This window comes from Arvicola amphibius, chromosome 2 (genome assembly GCF_903992535.2).
Source record: "Arvicola amphibius chromosome 2, mArvAmp1.2, whole genome shotgun sequence".
In the NCBI taxonomy this organism is placed as follows: domain Eukaryota; kingdom Metazoa; phylum Chordata; class Mammalia; order Rodentia; family Cricetidae; genus Arvicola; species Arvicola amphibius.
The window spans coordinates 192,375,277-192,395,950 of NC_052048.2; the positions used below are offsets into that span (position 1 = coordinate 192,375,277).

The 20,674-nt window shown below is 37.8% G+C and overlaps 1 protein-coding gene across 1 annotated transcript in view; it reads left to right on the plus strand.

Moving 5' to 3' along the window:
* The window catches only part of Cntnap2 (contactin associated protein 2), a 1,482,107-nt gene that overhangs the window by 294,440 nt on the left and 1,166,993 nt on the right, over positions 1–20,674 (plus strand). The window contains exons 5-6 of the mRNA XM_042054579.1: positions 9,383–9,586; positions 15,318–15,502. Coding sequence (XP_041910513.1) covers positions 9,383–9,586; positions 15,318–15,502 — 389 coding nt within the window. The remainder of the gene's footprint in view (positions 1–9,382; positions 9,587–15,317; positions 15,503–20,674) is intronic.

Consider the following 20,674-nt stretch of genomic DNA (forward strand, 5'->3'; position numbering starts at 1 on the left):
CCAAAGGTATATGAAATCAGACCACACATAAATGTAGTACTGATATACAACACCATGGAAACAAGTCCACAACACACTGAGCATATGTTCAGTCCCTTGCAGATAAGGGGAAATTGTTAGTATCAACTCATTTACTTTTCAAGAAAACAGAATAAAGAAGCTCAAGGTTATTCACCAGTTAACTCTTATATATTACACTGGTTTCATGAAAATTGTGGGAGTTGTTGGTAAAATGCATGCCTATGGGGACTTCATCAGGCTTGTAATTTTAAAGGGGTAGCTTTGTGCAACTGCTATTGTTTGCTTTCTTATGGATTTGAGAACATGCTTGCATAGAGCACAGGAATATGGGGTAGCTGAAGAAAAGACACATCTCTAAAATTGTGTTCAACAATTAAGACAGTTAAGTGAAATAAAATATTTAATTATTACTTATAATTATTAATTTATGTGTGGGGGAATCCTAGATCAAAATTGCAGGTTAGTTCTCGTCTCCTTGTTTGTTGGTTCTAGGAAGAGAATCCCTGGTACCAGCCAAGCCCCTTTACCTCCAGAGCCATCTCAATGGCCTGTATTTAGTGCTTTGAAGAGTAATTTTTGACCTTAGTTAAGGTTTATTCAACTCCAAGATTCTCTTTTTATTTGATCAAAATTTGCATCTTTCTCTCATTTTCCTACAAATTATGATGAGATTTTTCTCTAAAAATTTTTTAACTGTTGAGGAAGAAATGTGAACTAGAGTGAGGTCAATCTTCTATGAATTGGTATGTAGCGCTTAAAGACAGTTTATTATTCCTTGTTTCACAAGAGAAGGCTGTAAACTTCAGTACTGGGTCAGTTGAAATGGGTTTACAGTGATTAACCAGCCCCTGTCAGGGTGTGCTGTGAATAACAGAGTTCCTTATCCTTTCCTTGTAGGGTAAGGCCTACAAGGCAGTCATAAGTTTGGTCACATGGTGTTTATATAGAGACCAGGAGCTGTACCTAGTTGTCAGACACCTGATCTCAAGATAAATGAAAGGTGAATAGTGGCTGACAACATGTGCTTTCAATAAAAGTGGCATCTGGATTGCAAATCTTCCAGGATTGTTTTGCATTTGGGCTGTGTGCATTAAGACTTATCTAACTCAAGGAAGGATAGTCTTTCAGGATCAGCCAGACAAAAATGTCAAAGCACCAGAAGGAGGACAAGACATCATTAAGACAGGGAATTGGAAGTGACCCACAGACATGACAAGAAGTGTCTAGAGAGGCTGCCACTGATATCCATACCTCCTTGTTCCCACCTCTCCTCCTCTGCTAATAGGAAGTATTGATGTGTTCCTCAATGTTAATGACATACTATAATAGTGCCTCCAAATAAGACTCCTAGTTCCATTTCTCCAGAACCCTATCTTCCTTCCTACAGCACTAAGATTTAGATGGTCATCTTGAGAGTGATATTTTAAATGAAACTAGTGATGGTTTTTGCTTGTTTGTTGGTTTGTTTGTTTTTAAACCAATGAATTCTAGGAATTCTTTGCATCACAAGGGGCTCTGAGGATTTGCTTGATGCCTATTTTTACATTCATTTTGTAACCTTTAATTGGAGCTTACCATATAGACAATTTTTTGAAGGCAGAAATGTAGATTTTTGCATAGTCAACACTGTAGAATTTCTTTTTGTGGTTTTCATTTTCTTTAATTTTATTTTTTAAATTTCATTTTACATTCCATTCACAGTTTCCCCTCTCCCTCCTTTCTCCCTACAGTCTTCTTCCCATCCACTCCTCCCAACTGGTAAGGGCTCCCATGGGAAATCAACAAAGTCTGGCACATTAAGTTGGGACAGGCCCAATCCCTCCCCTCTGCATTAAGGTTGAACACAGCATCCCACCATAGAGAATGGGCTCTGATAATCTAGGTCATGCACCAGTGATAGATCCTGGTTCTACTGCCAGGTAATTCACATGATTCACCACTGTCTCCCACATTCAGAGGGCCTAGTTTGGTACCATGGATGCTCCACAGCTGTCAGTCTAGAGGTCCTGAGTTTCCACAGCTTTGTTCAGCTGTCTCTGTAGATTTCCCCTTCATGATCTTGACCTGACTTGCTCATACATACCCTCCTTCCTCTCTTTGATTGGATTCCCAGAGGTCAGCATGGTGCTTGGCTATGGATCTCTGCATCTGGTTCCATCAGTTGCTGGATGAAGATTCTATGATGGTAGTTGGAATATTCACCAATCTTATTACATTGGAAGGCCCAATTCAGGCTCCCTCTCCGCTATTACTAGCAGTCTTTGCTGGAGACATCCTTGTGGATTCTTGGGAATTTCCCTATCACCAGGTTTCTTCTTAACCCTATAGTGACTCTCTCTATCAAGATCTCTCTTTCATTGTTCTTCCATTCTGCCCCTCTTTCCCCTTAACCATTCCATTCCTTCATGCTCTCATCTCCTATCCCCTCTCCTTTACAGCCCTTCCTTGCCCCCATATGGATCTCCCAGGAAATGGGAATTAGATGAGATCACTGCAGAATTCTTTTCATTGGACAGTAATGTTAGCACAGAGAAGACAACCATAATTTTTCTTTTGTTTTACAAAAAAATAGCTTCCTTCTGGATTTTTCTGCAAGTGAAATTTTTGCAAATTTTCAGAAAATTCATATTATTTATGCAATATGAGGTTTATGAGAAGTATAAGCTACTTGGAAAGAAGATTTTCTGATTTCCAGGTGTCCTGTGAGCTGCTAACGGTGGGAGAGAAAGTGCAGGTGGTATTTGTAATGATGTACACACATGCAAATGACCATTCCTGGAAGCAGAGGGCACATTTAGTTTCCTTTTTGTGTTTGATATTGAATAATAAAATTTTGGTAATGTGATTTCAAAATTTACTAACATTTTTCCTATGTCTACTCTGTTTTCAATGAGCCAACCACATCAGGAAGTACTCATAAGTCACTGCACATTAATAGATTTTCATGTAGTAATTCAATAAAAATAAAATAAATACAGGAACCAATCCATCTTCCCTCTGAATGTCAATAAATATTTAATCTCAGTTTAGTCCAAAATAACTGTGTTAAAGGAATGTCTTACTAACTTAATAACCATGTTGAAAGATTATCTTGATAAGCTTGCCAACTCTAATCTTTCAACAAATAAGTTTCTCTTTAATACATTCAATTAAAAGAAAAATGTGTTACAATAAAACTCATGTAGAAGTTAAATGTCTAAGCCTTTGACTTATAAACAAATACCATATGAGTATAATACTATAATTCATGTTAAACTAATTATATAGAAACCCACAAACACACATTCCTTACATGATATTTGTTTCTATCTTAGAAAATTAATTTCACTGTATTTTGTATGGGTTTGTAGGGATGCAGGAACATAGCTCATTTCCCATTTTGACTTGATATTTCAAAGACACATTCTAGTTATATCAGTGTAAAAAGAGTTTATAAAGCTAAGAATGCAGAGTGTAATAATACAAAGTCTTTGACTTAGAATGTAATATCCCCAGAGGAAATGACACCTTAGCAATATAGTTTCAGCACAACCTAAAGAATTATGACATCAAGTTTGGCAAGGTCCAATGGGTTATTAGGACATCACTGTCTTATATAGACAAACTTTCCAGTGGGTAAGTCTTTTCTAAAACTTGGACAACAGCTGAAGTGTGACCAGATGAAGACAACATGTTCATTCTCATTGATACTCCCATGATCTCAACCAGATTCTCAGTTGGTTTAGCATCTTAATTTAATACACAATGAGGAACGTGCTCTGAGTAAGAGACAGTGGTTGGGAATACAGGATGCAGGGGAGGGAAGTGGGAGGAGGGGAGGAGGTGGAAATTTTTGATAAAAAAATAAAAAATAAAGTTAAATAAAGGCTTAAATTTTTTCAAAATTTCAAATAGACATTGATATGCAGATGCAACTGGAAGAACCTCAGCGAGCATAGCCGAAACACACAATTCACCAAAGCACTGTGGAGTGAAACTGTCAAAAAATAGAGGATCATGAGAAAATCTTGAAAGCAGAAAGAGAAAAATATCAAGCCTCACAACTAATGGCTTATTAGATTTGTACCATCACTCATGAAAAACAAATTTATAAGCCAAGAGAAACTGGAAAATATGTTTACAGTACTTTAAAAAAAAAGAAAGAAAAGCAAATAAATCCAAACTTACCACCTAAAAAAATATTAATATCATTTTTTTCTTCTAAATATTAGAAGAAATAAAGTTTGTTCCAGATGAGCAGAAACTGAAGGGACTGACTTCCACTAGCCCGGCTCTACAAAATTATTCATGAACCCAACACTAAGAATAGAAGGATGAAAACTACTTCATTGTTCATGATTGTTTAGGGAAACAGAGTATAGAAATTGGGCTATACTATAGGAAGCTGGCTAATCCAGTAATGGCTATTTTTTTTGAGAGAAAACAACCAGGTAGCCACTCAATCCAATATGCTGGAAGCCTCAGCAATCCCATCTGATGCTGAAGGTCTGGAGGATCACGAGGAGACTTGTATCGAGACCATATGAAAGGCCAAGGAGGCTGGAATGAAACATCAGTGGGTCCTGGAGCAGTGGCAGGGGCACTCACTCAAGGCCATTTCTTTTTTTTATGGTTTATTGTTTTATATTTAAAAATTTCCTTCTCCTCCCCTTCTCCTCCCCCTTCCCTCCCCTCCCCTCCCTCCCTACCCTCCCTCCCTCCCTCTCCGGGCCAAGGAGCCATCGGGGTTCCCTACTCTATGTTAAGACCAAGGTCCTCCCAACTCCCCCCAGGTCCAGGAAGGTGATCGACCAAGCTGAGAAGGCTCCCACAGAGCCCGTCCATGCAGAAGAATCAGAGCCCAGTGCCATTGTCCTTGGCTTCTCAGTCAGCCCCCGCTGTTGGCCACATTCAGAGAGACGGGTTTGGTCGCATGATCCATCAGTCCCATTCCAACTGGAGTTGGTGATCTTCCGTTAGTTCTGTCCCACCATCTCCATGGGTGATCGCACCCCTCACAGTCCTGACTTTCTTTCTCATGTTCTCCCTCCTTCTGCTCCTCATCAGGACCTTGGGAGCTCAGTCCGGTGCTCCAATGTGGGGCTCAGTCATTTTCTTCATCTATCACCAGGTGGAGGTTCTATGGTGATATGCAAGAAATTCATCAGTATGGCTATTGGAAAAAGTTCTTATGATACTAGTTTACTAAAATGTAAATGACAACATGCCAGATATTCAACAAATCTCTCTTGAACATTGACTGGCAATGATTTTCTACCCCCAAAGTTCTTATGAGATAAGTTAGAAAGAAAGACCCGATTCCAGAAGTTTGCTGTTTGCTAGCTTAACTCCAAGGTCAGCGAGATGCCCTGTCTCAAGGAAACAAAGCCAAGAGTTAAAGAGAAGAGCACCCAGTGTGCTCCTCTAGTTTCTGCATGTAAACAAGCACACACATCTACACACTTCTATGTGCATACACCACACACACACAAACCCACACACAAACCAAGTGGACTTTCACACCTACACATACATGAGGAATAAATATGAAAGGGTAGTGAGAATGAAAATGTCCTTCATATTATTTCATGAAGTAAATCAACATTTATAAATATTGACACATGATTTGAAAAAATATAGGGATGTGTCTTTATGCAAAAGTTGATATTCTAGTGAAATTACATCTAATATTTTTAAATCTTAGTTTAGAAATTTATTTCAGATGTTTGAAGTGACTTGGTATTTATTTACTATGAATTCTAATATGATTATATATATAATTTTTCACACACAAATATCATTATATATTAATACATATAAATAGTGTATAATATTTATAGATTTTATATAATGCTGTATATTCTAGAGTACATGCAACAACCTATATCATTTTATACTATATTAAAGTTTAATACATAGATTACACTCATGTATATATACAATGTATAGATTATGCCACACTTAAACTGGATAAATGTATATCATGTCAGATAAGTATAAAAATTTAACATTTGAACAAACTTACTGATCATTAACATTACCTGTAAAAAAGATTTACAGGATTTACATTCCACTTTTAAAATGTGTCAAGAAATTTTGAAATAGTGATGTTTTTGGTAGAAATATATCCATGGTATTTTAAAATAATATTCCAATGCTTACATGATAAAAATTCTCCAGAACATCTTATACAAATTCAGAGACTAAAAAGCCTCAGCCCAATTAACAAAACAAGAACGGCCTCATTGCACAAGGATTTGATGAGTTGGGCACACTCCCAGCTCCCTGAGTTATTGTTAGAAGCAAAATTGTGGAAACACTATGATTTGGCATTCACTTTTGAATAGCCATTATTGTTGTTCAGATTGCTTAAACAGTTCAACCACACATATTTAATCGCTGCAAAGAATTCTTAATTTTAGGGAGTGATAAGTAATCAAAATCATAGAAAAAATTAGCTTGTCCTAAAATAAGCACAACATATTATTAGACTTCAAGTGAAATTTAAATTTATTTTTCATAGGAAATAGAACTAATCTGTGGTGGGTGTTATTTGCATTATTATACAATATCCCAAACTATTTTTAAAGGACTATGATAGGTGTTGGAGTATAAATTATAATACACAGATCGTTTCAGGGAGTTTTATCATTTCCAAACTAGCTCTCCACTCACCGTCACAAGAGAGTATGTGGATATTTCAAAAGAATTTAAGCTATTCATAGAGGAACAGATTTGACTTTGTAATGTAGGAGGTCTGGCTTGAAGATCATTTTATCAGTTTTTCAGCCCACCACTAAGGATTTATCATGGGTAAAATGAGAGTGGGCAGCGTGAATAACTTCTCTTCATGATTTTCATCAATATTATAGTACTGTCTAGAGGCAATAAACCACACCCATTTTCTCTGTCACACCTTCCCATTGTTCTAAGTGTGAGGCAGGAACAAATCTGTTTCTGGCACTGCATACAGAGTTCTACTTATATAAATATATAAAAGTAGAGATTTCTTGCTTTTATCTAGGCTGAAGGGACATTTGCTTTCTGAGATCTGAATGAAAAGCATTATATGTCACAATTAATATATATATAGAAAACATATAAAACTACGATGGCTCTATTATTCAATTGCCACTGATAGGAAGTTGGGGGAAAATTACTCTCCAGAGGTCATAACTGACTCCCTTCTCAGGTTTTACATTTATCCACTTTTCAAGAAAAAAAAAAGAAATTTCTAGCAACTGTGGACTTATAAATACAACCTGAGATCTGAATAGAATATTGAGTGCTGTTTTTCCTGCCTTTATCTCTCATCATGGATGATGAAGAGGTTGCCACTTTAGATCAGCTATGACAGGATAGATGATTAAGATGATTAAGGATGATGATTGGCTTTACAGTGTGAACAGGAGCCAAGACTTAATGATTGTTCCCCCACCCTCTGTATTAATATAAACCCTGTGATGCGGTTGGTGAGAGCAGGAGTCTAATGATTATAAAGGGCTCTTTATGGACAAAAACGCTTAATATACAAAACTCAGACAGAGCACATGGTTAAGTTTGCCTCTTGAAGCTTTCAGCTCATGAATATGCCTTTAAGAATGTATTTGTTTGTGATATGAATTGTGTTGGCATTCTGATATATGTGCGTGTGTGTATTTGTGCCTGTGAAAGTCAGAAGCCAAAGCCCTGAATTTTCCTGTCTCATCCTTAGGTTTTGGAGACAGGATGTTAGTGAAACTGCAGTTTATAGATTCTGCAAGATTGGCTGAAGAGTAAGCTTTGGGCCTTCTCCTGTCTTTACCCAGCCTGCGCTGACATTACAAGCTCGCCCCCCCACCCCTGGCTTTCCAGGTGTTTGCATAACTAGCACTTTACTAACTGAAGCATCTCCTAAGCTCTTCTGCCAACTTTTAAAAACAGCATTGTTTCAACTTTGATTTAAAGGGATAGATTTGAGATCATCACCTCCATGCTTTTAAAGCATGTGAAAACAAACTATTGACGACTTTATGGAAATCTTACCTTTAGCCTTAGATAATGTTAAAAACAGTTGCTGCTGTTCACTCTGTAGAGAACAAATGCTTTACAGGTGGTACTCAAAAAGGGCTGGATGGTAAGAGCAGCCCTCACCTCTTCTGACACCACGTTGGGGACATAGCTGGTCAAACGGCTCACTCTACTTACCCCAAGACAAACTGCTCCCCATAGTACTGGAACTAAGCACATGCTAGAAAATCAGAACCTAAAATAAGAAACCATTTCTCTAGTGAGCTTCCAACTCCCTGTTCTTTCCCCAATTGTCTTCACGTGGGAGTGTTTTAGGAAGGACTCTCGTAGCCTCAAGGCTGACTTTGTCCAGAACTGTGCTTTCAGCTACTAGAACTATCCAGTTTGACTAAATTTTCTGAAATATCAAAATGAAAAGGTAACAGATTCAGGATTTTGAAAGTATCATCACAATACATATCTAAAAATAGCAGCTCCCCTGATGGCTGTAGAAATATTTGATGTATATTTTTTCTAATTTTCCTTTGAGTCATTCCACCATCTGGAAACCCAGCACCCAGGCATGGATAACACACATCCCTGTCTCACTGAACAAGTGACTAAATGACTGTGGAAAGGAGTGGCAATGAGGGAGCAAACATAAAACACAATCTACATCCTCACTCAATTCTGAAAATGTCAATGGGACCCCTATATTCAAATTAGAGCTCCACCAGGCAGCCACAGTACGATTGGATAGTTGTTTGTCCAGCTCAGAAATGCTAACTCAAGACATCTGAGCTCAGTCATTGGATCCTAAATCATTAGTGCCTGATTTCCCCACTCCAAAAGCAAGGGGCCAATATGGAGTCTGGGACAGATATCCAAAGCTACCAAAGTGGTCATATTGGAAAAGAGTGCCTAAAGTATAATTAGCTGACCTTGATGAATTTTTAAAAAGTAGAGACACAAAGTCATATAGGTAAGGAACGGGTTGGACCTGAAGGAATTGGGAGGTGAGGTGAATATCATCAAAACATCTTGTATGAAACTATCTAAAGATCAATTAATTTTCTTTTGATCCTTTTCCATAAACTATACATTTCCAAGTGGAATTTCAATCATATTCATATTCACTGAGTTTTTATTGTTGATATAACCATTGAAATAAAATTCTATATTGATAGATATGGTTATGATCATTCTTATCAAAACTCTCCAGCCAATCCACTTCAGGACACATGATGACTTAAAAGAAAGGAAGAAAAAGCACTATGATCTATATTTTTAAGGAAACACTCAACTCCCACTTTCCTGAGCAGGCACCAGCTGGAAGTGAATCTTCATCTAAAGCTACCAGACTAATGAGGGATTTCTCTCTCTCTCCTCTCAGGGGCTGATGTTATCAACTTTGATGGCCATGTTGTGTTACCGTACCGCTTCAGAAACAAGAAGATGAAAACACTCAAAGATGTTATTGCTTTGAAATTCAAGACCTCGGAAAGTGAAGGAGTACTCTTGCATGGTGAAGGGCAGCAAGGGGATTACATTACATTGGAACTGAAAAAAGCCAAGCTGGTCCTCAGTTTAAACCTAGGTTTGTTGTCATTCCCTATTATTTTCCCCATATTTAAAATGTTTATTTTTTCATTTGTTGTGTATTTTTTATTACTTTATAATTAATACCATTCAAAATTCCCACTTACTCCCTTTCTCCCACTTCCCTCCTGCTCCCCCAAATAGCCTCCCCCCACGCCCCTCCAGTCCTAAGAGAGGGTAAGGCACCCTGCCCTGTGGAAAGTCCAAGGCCCTCCCCCCTACATTCAGGCTTAGGAAGGTATGCATCCAAAGAGAATAGGATCCCCCCAAAAAACAGTGCATGCAGTGGAGACAAATCCCAGTGCCATTATCATTGGCCCCTCAGTCTGCCCCAAATTGTCAGTCACATTCAAAGGATCCAGTTTGATCCCATGCTTGTTCATTCCCAGTCCAGCTGGATTTGGCGAGCTCCCATTAGCTCAAGCACACTGACTCAGTGGTCCTGACTTCCTTTCTCAAATTCTCCCTCCTTCTGCTCTTCAATAAAGACGGGACTGGGGAGATGACTCAGAAATTGAGAGCACCTGCTGCTCTTACAGGGGACTCAGTTTCAATTCCCAGACACACATGTTAGTTCACAAGTGTCACCCTGGAACTTGACTAATCATATGACATCTTTTGATCTTCCTTGGCACTAGACATGTACATAGTGCACATACATGCATGTAGGCACAGCACTAATACATATAAAATAAAAAAATTCAAAGCATATTAAATGATACATATTCCTTTACATCATAATTCTAAGATCTTGTGTTATATTGTCAATTAATTTTCATCTATGGTGGCAGAGTATTCATTTGTATACCTATTTCTTTTAGTCACCTTTTTATCCCTGTGACAATATACCTGAAAAAAAAACTTTAAAAAGGAAAGATTCTTAGTAGAGGGTTAAAGGGGAGAGGAGAGTCAGGGAGAGGAGCAGAAAAAAAAATGTTGAGTTCAATAAAAACTAATAAAAAAGAGGAAAGATTTTATTGGTTCATGTTCCAGATGTCTCAAGCCATAGCTCTGGGCTTTTGGTGAGGTATAACGCTAAGGAAGAAGGGGATGGTGAAACAAATGTGCTCATGGAGGCCAAGAAACAGAGTAGAGGAGATTAGAAACAAGACAGATGCCTCAGTGGTCCACTTTCTGTGACTTATTTCTTGGAACCTAGATCTACCCGGTACTGCCTGTAACCACTCAATATCACTCTCAAGTCATTATTTCAATAGTGGGTCAACTGATCCATCCACGACTTTAAGGCAATCACCATTTAATCATATTGCTAAACCTCATCAGCTGGTACCAAGGCTTTAGCCATCAATTCTTTGGGGAACACTTTAGATTCAACCCATAATATTTCCCATTTAATAACATAATGGTTGAAACACTTATACTCTGTTCAATGTTATAGTAGCTGGTATCATGCAACAGAGAACAGAAAGAGAGTGTCTCATTATGTTTGTGAAATACTCCAGAGAAATAAAAATAAATGACCTCGAATTATGAGTGATAGGAAATCAGCTTAGTAAGTATATATTATACTGAGTTCAGGTTTAAATGCCACCTTAAGAAGCCATAGGACCAATGTTAGAATGTATGAGGGAAAACCCTCTCTTAGGAAAAAAAAAGCCACAATATTCAAGATAAGATCTAAGTAATGTTCCACAGTTTCTTCATCCATTCTTCCACTGAAGGGCATCTAGGTTGTTTCCAGGATCTGGCTATTACAAATAATGTTGCTGTGAACATAGTTGAGCAAATGCTTTTGTAGTATGATTGGGCATCTCTTGGGTAGATTCCCAATAGTGGAATTGCTGGGTCCTGGGGTAGGTTGATCCCGAATTTTCTGAGAAACCACCACACTGCTTTCCAAAGTGGTTGCACAAGTGTGCATTCCCACCAGCAATGGATGAGTGTACCCCTTACCCCACAACCTCTCCAGCAAAGGTTATCATTGGTGTTTTGTATTTTAGCCAATCTGACAGGTGTAAGATGATATCTCAAAGTTACATGTTAGAATACTACTCAGCGGTAAAAAATAATGGCATCTTGAATTTTGCATGCAAATGGATGGATAGAAAACACTATTCTGAGTGAGAACCTCCACCTGGCGATAGATGAAGAAAATGACTGAGCCCCACATTGGAGCACTGGACTGAGCTCCCAAGGTCCTGATGAGGAGCAGAAGGAGAGAGAACATGAGAAAGAAAGTCAGGACCGTGAGGGGTGCGTTCACCCATGGAGACGGTGGGACAGAACTAACGGGAGATCACCAACTCCAGTTGGAATGGGACTGATGGAACATGAGACCAAACAAGACTCGCTGAATGTGTCCGATGGTGGAGGCTGACTGAGAAGCCAAGGACAAAGGCGCTGAGCTTTGACTCTTCTGCATGGACAGGCTCTGTGGGAGCCGTCTCAGCTTGGTTGATCACGTTCCTGAACCTGGGGGGAGTTGGGAGGACCTTGGTCTTAACATAGAGTAGGGAACCCCGATGGCTCCTTGGCCTGAAGAGGGAGGGAGGGGAGGTATGGGTGGAGGGGAGGGGAGGGAAGGGGGAGGAAGAGGGGAGGAGATGGAAATTTTTAAATATAAGAAAGTAAACCAAAAAAAAATTTAGCAAAGCCAAAAAAAAAAAAAAAAAAAAAGATCTAAGTAATGGGGAAAACATAAAAACAACAAGAGAGAGAAGACTGCATGAGGAGAGGTCACTGCAAATGAAGAGCTTGCCTGCTTATGGAACAAAAAGCAAACTGTAATGGATACATGTGTGAAATTCTGAAAACAAGAGAAGAAGTACAGGGGATAGAGACAGTTCTGGTTCTGTAGGATGCTTCATGTTCTGGATGTTAGAAATGAGCAGATGTATGATGCTCACTTGTAGGTGCACTGATATTCTCACAGGAGAAGGACTGCCTAAGTCAGAACAGAGTCAGGAAAGACGTCTTTATTGCTGGAGAGGGATGGTGCTGACATCCATGGAAAATTATCAGGGGACATAAAAAGAAATGTGTCTGAGAAATTATGTTAGTGGTAAATTCAGCATGACCCATGATGAACTGTGTATGAAGCAAAAAGAAAGAAAGAAAGAAAGAAAGAAAGAAAGAAAGAAAGAAAGAAAGAAAGAAAGATAAAAATCCAGAAAGAAAAAAAAAACAAAAGAAAAAATAACTAAGATTTAGGCTCAGGCACTAAATGAACAGTTAGTGACATTTTCAGAAATAGAAAATCAAAAGAGGGCAGGGAATTACAGGGCTTAGGTTGGAAGACAGTACATTTGAGTTGCCTGTCATATAAACAAAAAGTGTTTATATTGGGTCAATTACAGCATTATCAGAGGAGAATGCACTATGGGGGAACTAAGCAGTAAATGAAGAGTGGAGAAGCAGAGTGTGTATTTCCTCAGAAGCCAAAGAAAGAAAGAGAAGTAACCAGTGCTATGTAGCTCACCTTTGATATCAACTGGCATAGAGACAGACTGGTTAACAAAGACTTTGTTAATGTGGAGGCTACCATTTGATCACTCTCTTAGGATTGAAGAAACACTCTCAGAGTCTTGGTACTTAAGAAATAATAAAAGTTGTAGAAAAAGAAAAACAAAGAAATGAGATATTGGTGGGTGAAGGAGGTAAATGAAAGGTTTGTTATCTTGTGTGATCTTTTCCCCACTACTTTTAAAAAGACAGAATCTGTGCCGGCTGGCTTGCTGGTCACAAAACTGAGACTCACATATTGCTGAAGAAAATGTTCACAGCATTGGCAATGGCATTCAGAGTCACAGACTGTCCGAGGCAGTAACACCTCTTTCTTTTGCTTGGTTCATTGTTCTAGGTTCTAGATAGAAATCTGCAAAGGCAACGTATAGTCCATAGGTTTGTCTATTGTAATAAGAATTCTACAGAAATAATGACAGCAATAAATGTATAGCTAAAACACACGTGTAAAATGAACCCAGTGGATGACTGTCTTATAACCTCTTAAAGTAGGTGTTTGCACAGGTGCTAAGTGCGAGCAGGCAGAGTCTGTGAGATCTTCTACGGTAAAATGTGGTGATGGTAATTCTATGTTTCAGGATAAAAATGGTATTGTAAGTCTCAATGTAGTAGTTCACCTCACTTGTATCCATTCCTGGATGTAGGTCAAAAGACATGAAAATCTTGTCAGTGGAAAAGACTGGAAGTGTGGTAATGTGATGTCCGGAGTCAGGTGAAGGATGATTCCATCTTAATTTTACAGTGAGCTACAGTGGATGTGCTCTTTTATCCAGTGAGGCGGCAGCTTTGCAGCACAGTGAGAAACAGCTAGACCATCCAGCCTCCTCAAGAAGCATAACTACTATATCAAAGGTTTCACATTAAATATGTATATACCTGAATATGTATCAGCATACATGTGAATAATTAACTAGTTGTATATGGAAAAACATCTAGAACGAGATAGATGGCACTATTTTTAGTGGAGAAAATAATTTGCATTTCATTTTCCTTGTGTATTCTTCATAATGTTCTTTATCTGTAATCATGAACAGCCATTTGTTTTGAGGCTGCAGGGGCTTGAAACTCTTTGTAACACATGACCCTGTAGGATGGAAGGGGAAGGTTCAGTGTAGGGAATCGGAGACAAATAAAAGCATGTGTAAATACCTCTATGTGAACCTGAGTGTACATACATACCATAGTTGATGTGTGTCTAAAGACATTTTTTATTATAATTTTAAAAATTTATTTCACATGTGCACGAGGAGGGAAGCGCATGCATATCACAGTGTAGGGGGTCAGTTGGACAGCAAGTGCCTTGGCCCACTGAACTCTTTTTCCAGCCCAAGATATTTATTTTTTTCAGAGCCATTTTCTCTTACTTTTCTCTAATGCAACACGTAGAGTAACCTTTGAAAATCGACTGTGGTTTATAGAGAAGTGACATTACCTTTGTGAAACACGTTGTTCGCTCTATGACCTCACCAAAAAGAGTTCATTACCATTTCACTGGAAAGTAGTTCTCTTCCAAAGTTTTATTAGCTGGCTGGGATTTATGACAGGAGTAGAAATATATCTACTCAAACACCTACCGCCACTCTATAGTGCTATCGGTCAACAGCAGGTGACCATCCTGCTTCTCTGACACTTTGTGTGTGTGTGTGTTTCCAATAATAAAACCCAGGAGAGCCTTGCTACTTAGACTTATTCCTCTTTTATTTCTCCTCTTGTCTTCTGGCCTCCATACCATATAAAAGAACACTCACACATACATACACAGAGACACACAGACACAGATACACACACACACACACACACACACACATCATCATCATCATCATCATCATCATCATCATCACCCAGATATTTTTGATTTCATCACTATCCATGGAGAAACAAGGATTAGTCTCCACATTTTGTATGTCAGCAACCAGACTCAGAGCAATGACCAGCTTGTTCCCATCTGAATATCAAGCTAATATGACAGCACTTCTGGCATCTGAGCCCATGATATATCCACCTACCAAAACTTAGCAGAATTCATAACACCGTACAAAAACATTTGCATTTTCTTCTTAAAAAACGAGCATTTCCTTACTTTTAGTAGCTTTTATTTATATCTTCTGCAAAAATCCTGATTTTCCTATACCAGCTTCAATAGACAGAGCTGTGCATTGGCTTCACATTGGAAAAGGAAGATAAGCCCCTTTTCAGGGTGGGCCATGTAGAAAATACCTTACTTCTCTTTTTCTCCCATTACTCAGGAAGCAACCAGCTTGGCCCCATCTATGGCCACACATCTGTGACATCAGGAAGCCTGCTTGATGATCACCACTGGCACTCTGTGCTCATTGAGCGCCAGGGACGGAGCATTAACCTGACATTGGACAGGAGCATGCAGCATTTCCGCACCAATGGAGAGTTTGACTATCTGGACTTAGACTATGAGGTAAGCTTGAGGATGTGCAATTGTGATGGAGAGAATGCATATTCTATCATTTTACTATTAATTACACATCTGCTCAAGCCCTTTCCCCTTCCTTCTCTATAGAAAGCAAATATCTTTAAATCTACTTTACTTAACAAATTATATGTGTAATTGTAGTGCACATTATATATAATATATATTTAATTGAATAATTTCCCCTTTTATTAAAAATTTCTTTTTTTTCTCACATCATATATCCTTATTATGGCTTCCCCTTCCCCTGCTTCTCCCAGTTTCACCCTCATGGCACGTCACTCAGCTAAAGGCTTCCAAAGTTTCCTAGCTCATGGAACTAGTAGAGTTTTAATAATCTTCCAAAGTATTCTCAGCCTAGGTGGTTCAAATTACTTAAAATGTATGTCCTAATAATTTGATATTTATTTGCAAATTTCCTTAAATACTGTGATAATGAACAAAATTAGGATACTTGAATACTTTTTCAAATTTGGGTTCTAATTTGATGCTGGCATTATTTTTCTGGTCAACTTCCATACTGTATATCATCTTACTCTAAACCTCATCTCAACAGGATGTCATGAGACCAAACAGGGCAAGACCAAATATTGGATTGTCCAGCCCCACAGGCAGTGTTCTCCATAGTTTCCAAGAGATACTAAGAATTGTGATTCCTTTAAAGATTTAGTATACATTGGGGCAAGCTCTGAGGTTGCTATGAATCTTTACGTTCCTTGAAATCTACATTTGAGGCAGCAGAAATTTATGTGCACATTGTGTGTGTATTACCCTCCAACTTCATTTAAAAATTTAATTATACAAAATATGCCTATCATAAAATTATTGGTAAAAAGAACCTAAATTGTTAGCTGTAAACTATATTCTTTGTCAATGGAGACATATTAATAAAGAAATATAAATTTTAGCCTAAATATCCATCAACAAATGATTATTAATAGAAGCTGTGAATCTGAAAGAAAGTATGTGGGACAGATAAGAGGATTTGGAGGGAGCAGAGAGAAGGGCAAAGTGATATAATTATATTATAATCTCAAAACTAAAATAATTCTTTTAATAGTGAAAGAATATGAAAGTCCAAGAAATTTGAATCTCCTGCAAGTTGATACTGCATCTCTTGTGACTTACTGCTCTAGTGTGTTAGAGAACTTGCAGATGAATTATTCATCTTCCATTAATAAACTTTGAAGTATCACAGAATAGGGAGACATCTTGAAGCATTAGCCATGGGCAAACATAATTCCAATTTTCAAAAACCATAATTAGAGATTTGGGGTCACAGACCCTATTGAGTTTCTGATGAAATCTGTGCATATTCATGCACACGCAACACAATCTACATGAGGTCAACAGTTCTAGAATTTCACAGTGTCTCAAATTGTTCTGTGTATAACACAGTCTCATATTTGGGAGTCTCAGCTATTGACTGGAATGAGTGTAACAGAGTTATCAGAAGAGGTACTAGGGGGAAACATAAATTTACTGAAAAATAATAAGAATTGAATTATTATTTCTCATTAATAAGCTAGTGTCTAGTACCCTTCTTTTTGGGAACAGCAGCTATTGTCACGGGTCATAGCGAAATTGGTTGTGTCTACTTTTGTATTTTATACTACGTAGTAAAGATACTTTATGTGTTATTTAAAGAAGAATGGGGCCTATTAAGTAAGAGTCAGTATCAGAACTGTTGCCCATATCTCTTTGCTGTATCAACAGAGAAAGTAGATTCCTACCACACAGGATGGTAAAATTAACTCCAAACCTAACATAACACACATTTTGTAAAGTTCATATTGAAGAACTGAACTCTAGTGTAAAGGATAAAAGAGCTGTTCTCATGTTCACAAAGAGTGTCTTCTGCTCCCCTCAAACTCCTTGACTTCAGTTCTTGCAGAGTGGACTGAGGCTTAGCAGGGGTGTGTTTAAAGCTCTCAGAAGCTCTGGGTGAGTGGACTAGGAAGGGCACACTGGTCTGATTCTTTTAACTGTCATAGTGTGAAGGCTTCATCACCGTGAATTTCATGCTGGGGGTTCCATTGCACTGAGTGGGTGTAGACAGAATACACCTGCCTCCACTTGCAACAATGTATATTAGCAAAGAGATGGGATCCACTGCTTTGTACCTTTGACAAGGTTCAATGTTGACATGGCTATTGTGTGTGAAAGTGACTCAAAAATCCCCCCCCTTCTGCTCTTCTCTGTGGTGTTATTACACCATGAAGTGGGGAAATCACTGTCAGCAGTCATTCTGCTAACCACATAGTAGCCTGAGATGGAAAGAATATATGTTTTGTTTTCCTCCAAATCAAGGAAACTGAAGGACAAGGCAGGAATCCAATATTTGACTCGATCTGTTCTTCATTTAAATGCCACTTATAGTACTTTGAATGAGATGCCATAATTTTGTGCAATACATCTCTGCATGGGATAAAGGAAGTGACTCTTAATATTCTTTTTAAACTTATCAACAAACTATAGTCACAGATAAAATCAACCATATACCCTCAAGCAGAGCTGGAAGCCTGAGTTTGAATATATTTCTGACCCTTACTGGTTGTGTGATATGAGTAATTCATATTCCCATAATATAATAAGAAAATAAGATCATATTTCTCCTAAGGTCATATGATAAAACAATACATATGTGTGTATGTGTATCCATAGTTAAGATTTATATAAACATACATATGTATACATGGAAACATATTTGTACATATGCTTGCATAACAGATGCATGTTTATCCTTTCACATGAAGGGATCCCATCTCCTTATGCAATTAGCTCTAATTTAAATGCTATTCCAGTGTGCAATATACTTTTCTCTTGCATTTTTTTAACCTGGTGGTAAATTACTCCAAGAAGGACATTTGCATTCCTATGGTTATCATGACCAGCAGGCAGAAAGATAGGTTTAAAACTCTTCCTTCCCCTTTTATGATCTCAGGATGACATACATCCTACCAATGAAATACTGTAAGAGCAAACTATACCCACAGTGGTTGGTAAATGCTGTATATGTTGACTTGAGGATGATAAAGCTAACTGGAGAGAATCATTACTCCATCCTAAAAAGGATGTAGAGAAAGTACACTAGACGTGTCTGCCAGCATCTGCTATACTGTTTAAGGACTTCATACCCAATTAACTGGCTAATAAGGGTTAAAAGTGGTAGTATTCTCACGGAAACCAAAGAAAGAAACTCCCAAATAGGATTTTTAATCTGACAGTTGAAAAAGCGTTTTATCACCATAATTTTAGGATACCTAAAAAATGTGGTGGTCCAACATTGTTTAATTAACTATACGATATGACAAGGAAAGGTAAATGGCAAACTAATATGTAATTGCTTCCATAATGACACTGGGCTAGATCCCACTTCCCTGCCAAGCACCCACCAGCCCTTACCTGTGGTGCTTCAGAGCAGTATTGCCCACGAACACACATCCCTAGTTACTGAAAGCAGAAGAAACTTCGGGTGCATTTGAATCACCCTCCCAGGGGAAAGACGAAACCTCTATGAAAGAAACCACGTGCACAGAGGAACTAATCTGTAATGTGAAACAAGTATAAAGATGATTTCAAAATGTGATGCTACCAGCGTCAGATTTTGTGAGCCAGTGAGAGAGCTTGGGAAAGGCTCTTCCTGCCAAGTCTGAGGAAAAGAGTTCAACCCTGGGACCCACGTGATGGAAGGAGAGAACCTAATTCCCAAGTTGTCCTCTGACCTCTGCGTATGTGTCATGGCATGCAGATATATACACACACATACACATTCATGCAATAACATTACTAATAATTTTTTTAAAAGAAAACTTGGGATGGATCACTATGACTTCCCTAAAAATAATTGGCAAACAAACTGGACACCACTACATAGCATTCCATTTTAGCATTGTAGCTACTGCCATCAATGTTGGGATCACGTTCACAGTACCTAGCAAGGTCAGCGTTCCTGTGGCTTTCAAATATTTTCTCAATTATTTCTATCAGTTTTATTATATTTTTCCTTTTGTGGATTCTTTATTTTATTCTGTGTTTTAATTTATTCTTAACTTCTCTCCTGTATGAACTCATTGCAAGTGATGTATATTCAGCTGAACATGATTAATAATACTTAATTTTATTTTAAGTGAGGCCTTCTTAAAAACATTGTTTCGTAAAACACCATTAATTTGTCTTTTTCTCTAAAACTAATTAAGCATTATAAATGTCATAGCACCAAATAATGGAACATAATTTCCTCAGGAGCCTCCTAGAATGTTGCACATCCTTGCCTTATATCAAATATAAAGCCCTCACTCTTGAAAGGGCCTCAACAATGGCATTCAAATTATAAACTGTATGGGAAAATTGAAAATGATGACTCTGTAAAGGAAAAGTCTGCTTCACAGAAACTGTATAACTACATACATAAAAGAAGCATACCTAAAATTATACATTATGTTTACTTACTAATTCACTATCAGTAGTGAATACTCCAAACAGTAGTGATTAAGTGTAATTTTGCATCATCAGTATTACGTCTACAGAACTTGAAACTGGTGAGAAGTACATAGGGGAAAAAAAAACATATCCACTGTAACAGAAATACCCAAAGGAGGACAGGGATGAGATGTGCATAGGGGGAACATATCCTCTGTAATAGTAATACCCAAAGGAGAACATTAAGAAGGATTGGTCTTATCCTGAAGGTCTGCAAGATTTATAAAATGGGTAAAACTTGACAACCCAACTTACAACCACTGTTCCCGACAAAGTCCCTAATCCATACACAAATGGTACTTTTCAGCTGTTTTCTATACATGAAATAATTCTAATGAACCTTTGACTCGAGCAGCCATTAGACTTCACAAAGCCCACAGAGAATAAATACAGTATTCCTTGCTTTAGGTTACATTTTTATCAGTTTATTATATTAGTGATGGTTGTCTTGAGATTACTAGAGGCATTTATTGGAAACATGCCTTTGAATGATAAATATGAATATATAGTTTTAATATTCCTTGATAAAATAAAGTTGCTAGATAAAATCTTTTTAAGATGCTCTCAAGGCAATTCATAAAATGCCTTTGGTGTTTAAAAACTGCAAGGGAAGCTTGCTATTTTATTGGTCAAGTGATAATCTAATTATTGGAATTAATGATTCCATTATGCATTTCA